At 59.2% G+C, this 8648-nt stretch overlaps 2 protein-coding genes across 2 annotated transcripts; both read right to left on the reverse strand.

Annotated features, from left to right (window-relative positions):
* Positions 1-666: 666 nt before the first annotated feature.
* GPATCH3 (G-patch domain containing 3) lies at positions 667-5094 on the reverse strand. The gene is made up of 7 exons (XM_054395393.1): positions 4737-5094; positions 3671-4083; positions 2184-2358; positions 1793-1852; positions 1380-1498; positions 1105-1232; positions 667-997 (listed from the first exon to the last, which is right to left on the reverse strand). Exons 1-7 carry the CDS (start codon positions 5092-5094, stop codon positions 778-780), a joined length of 1473 nt encoding a protein of 490 aa, XP_054251368.1. The 3' UTR covers positions 667-777.
* A 38-nt stretch (positions 5095-5132) lies between these two features.
* On the reverse strand, positions 5133-8611 carry NR0B2 (nuclear receptor subfamily 0 group B member 2). The gene is made up of 4 exons (XM_054395207.1): positions 8080-8611; positions 6951-7222; positions 5708-5758; positions 5133-5231 (listed from the first exon to the last, which is right to left on the reverse strand). Exons 1-4 carry the CDS (start codon positions 8600-8602, stop codon positions 5133-5135), a joined length of 945 nt encoding a protein of 314 aa, XP_054251182.1. The 5' UTR covers positions 8603-8611.
* Positions 8612-8648: the final 37 nt, after the last annotated feature.

Below are 8648 nucleotides of genomic sequence, written 5' to 3' on the forward strand. Positions count from 1 at the left end.
TTCCCATTCACCCTGCAGAGTTGGGGCACCGGGACAAGGGCTCTGCTGCCCCCCAGCAGAGTGCCTGCGGCAGGGAACAGCGCAGGGCACAGCAGAGCCATGGACGGCAGCAGCCTCTGCGCCCGCCCCCAGGGAACCGCCTCCCGCAGAATTTCTCCCGAGGCTGCCAGGAGGCTTTCATCCCCACCAGTTTCTCCCGGGAGTGTGGGATCGTCACGCCCAGAGCAGCAGAGAGCTTTTGGCAGGACAGCTCCTGTGCCTCGCTGGCCCTGTCTGTACTTGTCCTGCACGAGGGCTCAGGCAGCCAGGAACCATGAGCTTGGGGTTTTGGGCTGACCTAGCACCCAAGCGTGGATGATCCAAGCTGTAAACTGTCACAGCCTGTCCCCTTCCCAGTGACCAACCAGGATCAGCGTCATTCCCCCCCTCAATGCAATTACAGGACCCCAAAATGGTAGAAGTTGGAAAGGACCTCTGGAGATCATCCAAAGCCAGCCTCTTGCCCCTCACCCTTCAGCTCTTGCTGAGCATTGCTCAGATCCCCTCTGGGGCTGCTTTTCTCCAGGCTCTCAGCCCCAGGACTCTCAGCCTCTGCCCCTCACAGAGCTGCTCAGCATTGTAGTGGTGTAGAAGACAAAAAGTCACTGAAGCAATTTTTGTCACAAATCTGTCTTCCAAAAATAAATATCTGAACACCCTGCTCCAAACCCAAGCCCAGGAGCCAGCCTGTGCTCGTGAGGAGCAGAAGCAGCACACAGGCTGTGTGGCAGCCTCTGCTCAGTGTGCCTGGGCACCAGAGCTCTCCTGAGCCCCCTGTGATGCCCGCACAAAGGCCATGTTCTGCCTGTACTTCATGGCAGTGGGTGGCTGGCGCCTGAGCAGCTGGTCACCACTGTCCCTTGGGTCAGGGTCATCATAGATGGTAGAGATGAGGATAGGAGCATCCTCCCGGCGCTTTTTCACCCTGATGAAGGTTGGTAGCTTCTCCCCATGGTACCTGGAGAGGCAGCAAACATTTGGGTCAGAGCTGCTGAGGCAGCTGGGACACCCCATCCTGGGCAGAAGCTCTGAGCACAGGCTGGCAGGGCAGGGATGGGCACTTACCCCAGTCCCCTCTTGCATCTGGGGTTCTGACCCTCGTTGTCCAGAGCTTCTGTCATTCCAGAGTTGCTGCTCCCCAGCCCCTGTCCCTCCATCCAGCCCTGCTGCTCCAGCAGCTTCCTGCCAAAGCCCTGGGACAGCGGAAAAAAACATCAGAGTTCCTGGACAAAGGCCATCTCCATCTGCACCCCCTCCCCACATCTAAGACCTCTCCTCCTCCTGACCCACATCCCTCAGGTGTCACCCCCACAGCCTGAGCTGTGCCCTCTAGAGCTCACCTTGGTGTACTTCTCAAAGCTGCCAATCTGCCCTGGGACAGAGCCACCCTCCAGGCCACTGCGGCGTCGCTGCTCCAGCCACATCCGGATCGAATCCTGAGCATCCTTATCACCTCCATCTAGGGAGAAAGGAGCAGGAGTCAGAGCAGCACAGCTCAGGACAGCACTTTGCTACCCTCATTTTGCCCAGAGCAGCAGGGAAGCAAAACCTGTTCTGTTTGGCAGCTCTCACTGCCAGACAAGAAAAACATCATCTGAGGTACACTGAGGGCTTGGCCCCTTTCAAAGGGTAGCAGAGCCCCAGAGCTCCACACTGCACAGATCCTGCAGGCTCAGAAATCCCCAGCCTCTCTGCAGCAGGCTCAGAACTCCCCAGCCTCCCTGCTTCCCTGCAGCAGGCTCGGCCTAGGTACCTCTGTCATAGTAGATGCTCATGTCCACGTCCCAGTCATCTGCAGTCTGCTCATCAAAGTCTGCCAAGAGAAGGAGAGCAGCAGTTTTGGTGATGGCTCTGCAAGTCTGACACACAGGAGCTGGCTGCTGGTGGCCCAAGTCCCTGCTTTCTCTAACAAAATGGGAAGGAAGCACTGCTGGAGACTCCCCAAAACCCACAGAACAGGCTGCAGTAGGAGCACTGAGGGGACTCTGGGGGGACTCTGGTGCAGGTTCTGTGCTGAAGAGCAATTGCAAGGTGCCCACAGCTGCTGGGGGATGCTCCCATGGGGGTGCTCCTGATTTACCTGCAGGGCTGGGCCCCAGCTCTGGGGGTTAGGTTGTGGCTCAGAACACAGACACCAACGTTACCTCCATTCTCCTCCTGCCAGTACTGAGCATCTGTGTAGAAGACCAGGCCAGAGCCACCCTTCTCCCACTTGAGCTCAATCTCCTCCTCAAAGAGCCTCTCCTCGCTGCGCTCCTGCCTGGTCACATCTTCGTGCAGGGCCTCGTGTCGCTCCCACTCCTCACAGGTGTCATTGTCCTGCAAAGGGGGTGCTGGAGAGTGGGTGCCAGTACCACCAGCACACAGCCTGGGGGGTGCCAGCACCACCAGCACACAGCCTGGGGGGTGCCAGCACCACCAGCACACAGCCTGCTGCCCCTTGCCCTGACCCTCGTGGCCCATCTTGGCGCCTTCCTTCCAAACAGCTTTGTCAACAGAGCTGGTCCCAGCCTGCTGTCTTCAGGCACTGACACGACTGGCACCATGACCTCACCCCCTGACTAATGCCATCTCCAGAGTCAGCAGAGAGAGGTGGTGAGAAGCCTCACGTCACATCCAGGGCATGCCGGCAGCCGCGGTCCCGCACCCAGATGCCCATTTAAGGAGCAGCTCTGCTGGGCATGAAGTCAGCACCAGCAACAAATTAACTCCACTCAAGCTGATCCCCATGGAGATTGCGTAGAGGTGCAGGCAAGCAGCTCACTGGCACAGACACAGGCCAAGGCTGACAACTTTACTGCTGCCTGCCCAGCTCCAAGGAAGACATTAAGCAAGGGACAGCCAAAGAATGACTTGGAGAGGCAGGAAACAGCCTGGGAGAAGCCTCCAGAGGAGTCTGTTTAGTCTGGAGAAGAAAAGACTGACTGAAAAAGTTTGTCACAGAGGGAACAAAGAGCTCTCTGTGTCCACTGTTGCTAGGGGAGCCTAATGGGAGAAAATTGCAGCAGGGTTTTGGCAGCTCAGTTAATTCTGCTCGAGCAGAGAACGGGAATGGCTTGCCCCAGGACTGTGCTGCCTGTAATGACAGAGGGCTGTGGGAAGAGGCTAGACAGGCGTCTGGCAGGTGGAGCCAACAAGATAGTCTCTGGAGAGCCTGTCCAGCCCAGTTTGCCAGGAGTCTTTTGTCACTAAAGCCATTTTTCTCACAGTGACTAACTTGACTCCCAGGAGCATTCCAGGTCAGCCATTGGTACAGCTCTGTGCTCCTCAACCTCTGCTCACCTCATTTACAAGGAAAAGCAGAGCTGGGACCATCTGCCAGGCAGCAGGGCTGAGATCTGCTCCCACAGCACCAGCCTGCACCTCTGCTTGCTCCCTTTGGGCTCCACAGCAACCAAACCCTCTGGGCTCAAGCCCTACAACCAGCTCAGTTTGGCCAAGCAGCGCCAGCAGGTTGAAGCCCACACCAAGGGGCTCAGTGCACCAAGAGGTGAACCAAGGCCTACTTTAACCTCATTTCAGATAGGACACTACAATTAGAAGACTCAAAACAAGCTCTGGGTGCTATCAGCCCTCCTGGCTTCCCAGCTCCGATGGCTACACTTGGACAGTGCTAGAAAAATCCACTTACATCATCCGAGTGTGACTCCTCTTCCTCCTGCCCCTCTTCATCTTCCTCAGCACTGGCTGGGTGAGTCAGCTCAGCTCTTGCCACAGGCCCCTCTCCCTCTGTGATCTCATCCCCCGCAGCAGTGTAAACTCTTTCTTCCTCTGCAGCCACCTCCGAGCCCTGGTACTGGAAGGGCACATTCCCATACCTGCGTGAGGAGCCTGTCTTTGGAAAATCCAGCTGTAACTTCTTGATGATCCAGGGAGGCAGTCTGCAGGCCCGGATCAGCTCCAGGAAAACTCTCAGGGGGGTGCCCACGTTGCCGTAGGGCATGAAGGAAGGGGGGTTCAGCTCAGGCAGCCGCTTCAGCTCTGCCTCTGTGACAGAGTTGCCTGCAGCTGTCTGGTCCTCACTGCTGGAAACTGTCTCTGTGCCTGGAGGAGACAAGGAATGGTTTTGTGGGATATGCACTCCACCAGAGAGGGCTAAATTAGGGTCCTCCCAGGCAGGAGGGGGACAAGCAGACCCCAGACCAGCTTTTCTTGCCTCATTTAGTCTGTAGGAGACTAAGGAGAAACCTTCTTGCTCTCTACAACTCCCTGAAAAGAGATCGCAGTGAGGTGGGGGTTGGTCTCTTCTCCCTATTATCAGGTGATAGAAGGAGAGGAAATGGCCTGAAATTGTGCCAGGGGAGGGTTAGGTTGGAGAGGAGGAAAAAATTCTTTGCTGCAAGAGTGGGCAGGGACTGGCACAGGCTGCCCAGGGAGGTGGTGGAGTCCCCATGCCTGGAGGTGTTCCAGAACCCTGTGGCCATGGCCCTTGGGGCCAGGGTTTGGTGGCTGTGGTGGTGCTGGGTCTCAGAAGGCTTTTCCAAGCCAAACCACTCTGCGATTCCATGACAAGGAAGTTAACACACGAGCGAAATTCCATGAGGAGTTTAAACCACCATACACCCCCAGGTTGGCTGCCGAGACTCGCAGGGCTGGGATCCGGTGCCCAATGGGTCCCAACGGGTCCATCGAACCCTTCCAAGCGCAAGAGCTGAGGCGAGGCCCGATCCCCGCCGCCCCCCGGTGCCCTCTCGTACCTGTCCCGGGGCTGACGCGGACCCTGCGGATGAGGCAGAGGCCGGGCAGCGCGGCGCCATCGGGCCCGATCCAGCGCTTGCCCGAGTACATGCGGACGAAGCGGCGGACGCGGCCGGGCCGCACCGCCACCAGGCAGGAGCAGCTGCGCGGCGCCGCCGCCGGGGCCTTCCCGCCGCTGCCCACCGGCGGGCGCTCGGGGCGGTGCCGGTAGTGGAAGCAGAGGAAGCCGCCGGCCTCCAAGAACTGGCTGAAGTAGGAGCGGAGCTGAGCGGAGCGCAGCACGGCCGGGATGCCGCTCACGAGGCAGTACCGGGCGGCGGTGTCGCCGTCACCGTCACTACCGCTGGGCGCAGCCATCTTGGCCCCCGGGCGGCGCTGCGCGCGCGGTGATGGCGTCACGGAGGGCGCCGCCTGGTGGCTGCTTGGAGCTCTACAGCCTGGCGAGGGGCGTAGCGAGGGGCGGGGGGTCGCCAGGTCCCGATGGGGACACAGGGCTTGGGGGTAGCAGGAGGTGGTCAGGTCCCAGGGCAGGCCCTGGGGGTGGCCAGGCTTGGAGATGCGTCACAAGGCATGGAGATAGACAGGACCTGAGTGAGGGTCACCAGCTCTGGAGACCGCCAGACTCAGATGGAGGGTGCAGGCCCTGGGGGTGCCAGAGTGTGCCTGGCAGTGTTGTGGCTCCCTGTGCCCTGCTGCAGCTCAGCCCCGGGGCCTGGCCTTTCCCTCTTGCTGAAGTCCCCACGCTGTGTGCTGCACAACGGAGGGCTGGCCCCATGGTGTCAGACCTGCCTCATGGGCAGGCACCCTCTGAGCCAGGGGAACCCACAGTGTCCCCCTGTCCCCAGGCACTGGTGGGACTGGTGGCAGAGTGGAGGCACTGGGAGCTGTGCCCTGTGCCCAGGTGTCTGTGTGCCTGGCTCAGGGTAGCTGTGGCAGCAGGGCTGCTGGCACCCGGTGTGCCATGACTCACACGCACGTCACGGCGCTGTGGGGCTCGGGGCTGCCCATGGCTGGCGTGGGCCTGTGGAAAGCATCCGGTGAGTCAGGTGGAAAATGGCTGTCACGGGGCTGAGGTCATCTGGGAAGTTGCTGTCACCTTCCAGCAGGGGTGGGAGGCAGGGCACAGACTGGCAGTGCCATCCTTCCCGCCCCGGGGTGCTGGGGGCTTTCTGTGGGGGATGGGGCACAGGAGGCTTCATGCAGCTGGGCCAGGCAGGGCAGACAGGGTGGCTTTTAGGTCTGTTTTCTAACACCCTCCCTCCCCCAGAATTTGACACCATCTCTTGGGAGCCACCAGCACCAGCACCTTCCAAAAGGCAAAACATTTTATTACAAAACAAATAATTTATTGTATCTTATATACAGACCACAGGAATGTTTGCTTAGAAAATACTGACATCAGACTCCTTGCAAGAGCTGCAGGCAGGAGGAGAAAGCTCTCCAGGTGGACACCTGGCTCTAAGTCCAAGCAGGTGGTTCTACCACCAAACCAGCTCAGATCATCTCTGCAGTACTCACAACTTGGGGTTCACACAAACAGAAGCAAGACCCCAGCACAAGTTAATGTGGAAGAGCTTTAGGTGCTCTTAAGGTACCCTGTTGTTGGAACTAGATGGTTTTAAGGTCCTCTCCAACCCAAAATGTGCTGTGATTTGCTTGCTCGGGGAGAAATCCTGGTGGATTTCACACAGAGAGAAAGAGCACAATCCAGGAAAGGGTATGAGGGCTCAATCTTCACACCCTGGAAGACTCAGTCCTCTGGCTCTAGCCCTCTTGGTGCCACAGGAAGATCTTTCATGAGCACTTCTGAGATTCCAAGCACAACAGACAGAGCAGGACTTCACCCAATCCTAATTCCATCATGTTTGGTCTCAGGAAGCAATCTCCCTGAGCCCTGTTCTACCATGGGCCTAAGCACCACAGAACCAAGCTGCTAGCAGTCACCAGTGGCTGAGCTGCTCTAGAAGGAAACCTCTGAGCTGCACACTCCCTGAAATGGAGACCAGCCAGCGTGGAGCAGCAGCTGCTGGGAAGCTGACCTGGAGCTGTGGCTGTGTGCTCTGCAGCAGCCTGGCTGCATCCTGCAGCCCTGCGAGGCGCAGCTCCCCGTGCAGTCCAGGGCTGCCCTCGCTGCATCCCCACTGCCCGGATCCATGCTGCTGGCCGGGGGAGGTGTGGGGAGCACCCCCGGGGCTGGAGGCTGCTCAGCAGGCCCCGGGCAGGCTGGGGGCCAGCTGCCCCCCCGTGATCTCGTAGAGCATCTCTGCGATGAGCTCCACGATGTCAGCGTTGCCAATGACAGGGCGGAAGAAGAGGTTGGTGATGAGGGCAGGAGGCATCGACTTGAGGGTGGAAGCCACCAGCAGCAGGCGAGCGAAGCGGCCCTGGTCCTCAGGGTGCAGCGGCTGCAGCACCTCCTGCAGCGCTCTCTGCGCCTCCCGCTGCAGGCTCTCGATGTACAGTGAGGCCCTCAGCCCAGGGACATCTGCAGACAGAGAGGAGGCCTTCAGCACCCTGGGCTGGTGGGAGGTGACCCTGCCCAGTGTGAGGGGGAAGAGCCCTTAGGCAGCCTTGCACCCCCGGCTCCCACCACCCCCAGGCTTCCCAGGTTGCCCAGAGAGGTGGGAGATGCCTCAGCCCTGTAACCTTTCCAGGTCAGGTTTGGAGCTCTAATTGGGGATGTCCCTGCTGACTGCAGGGGGTTGGAACTGGATGAGCTTTTAAGGTCCCTTCCAACCCAAACCACGCTAGGATGCTAGGAGGAGCACCCAGTGATGAAGGAGGCTGGAAAATAGTCCTGGCTGTCTCCTATTCCCACCCTTCCCCTTCTCCATGTCTCAAATAGGATCTCTCATGTCCAGCTAATGAGATGTGCCCAGTGCTAATGAGACAGAGCTGTCACAGGGCAGCTTTCCCTTTCAGGGAGGAAAAGCTGAGGCTTTCCATAGGAAATTCTGGGATCCTTTATCACCTGTGGGGCAGGAAAAGGGCTCTGGCTTTTGCCACCCTGACCTCCCTCCTCCCTGTGTCCTGGTGTGTGGGTAATGATCGGTGATCAGCAGCTCTGCCCATGCTGATGGTCTCCAAGACCAGAGCACTGCTTGGAGACTGCTTTGGGCACAAACTGGAACCCAGGAGGTTCCACCTCAACATGGAGAGAAAATTCCTTGGTGTGAGGGTGCTGGAGCCCTGGAGCAAGCTGCCCAGAGAGGTTGTGGAGTCTCCTTCTCTGGAGAGCTTCCAACCTCCCCTGGCCATTTTGCCCCTGGACAAGCTGCTGTGGGTGCCCTGCTGGAGCAGGGGCTTGGACTGCATGAGCTCCAGAGGTCCCTGGGCACTCACCAGGATTGAAGAGGATGGCTCCCTTCAGGTAGGCATATTCCTTGGGGCTCAGGTCCAGGCTCCAGAAGGTGTTGAGGCAGCACTGCAGCCGCTGCACAGCAGCCAGTGTGGGCTGTGTCCGCTCAGGTTCCTGCTGCTGGTTCTGCCCATCCAGGAGGATCTTCTTGAGCATGCTGGGGGCTGGGGTCTCCATCACCTCAAATGTCACCATCTCCTGAACCAGCCCCAGGAGGAAGAGGGGGACCCAGCAGCTGTCCAGCAGCAGGAGCTGATCCTCTCTTGGCAGCAGGTGGAAGGAAGGGAGGTTCTTGATGAAGCTGATGGTTTTGACCAGCACGTTGGAGGCAGCCTGGCAGGTGGCGTGGGGGGTGCGGAGGCAGACGGTGCGGCGCTGCTGGCACAGGCAGCCCTGCGGGGCCTGCCCACGGCCAGCATGGCCCTGGCTGAGGTTCTGGCTGAGCAGGGTGTAGAGGATGGCAGTGCGCTTGTCCTGGCCGTGGCACTGGCACTGCTCACACTCCATGTCCGTGCTGCTGCTGCTGCTCATGGCACAGCTGTGCAGCTGGAGC

The sequence above is a fragment of the Indicator indicator genome, chromosome 33 (assembly GCF_027791375.1).
Source record: "Indicator indicator isolate 239-I01 chromosome 33, UM_Iind_1.1, whole genome shotgun sequence".
Lineage (NCBI taxonomy): Eukaryota > Metazoa > Chordata > Aves > Piciformes > Indicatoridae > Indicator > Indicator indicator.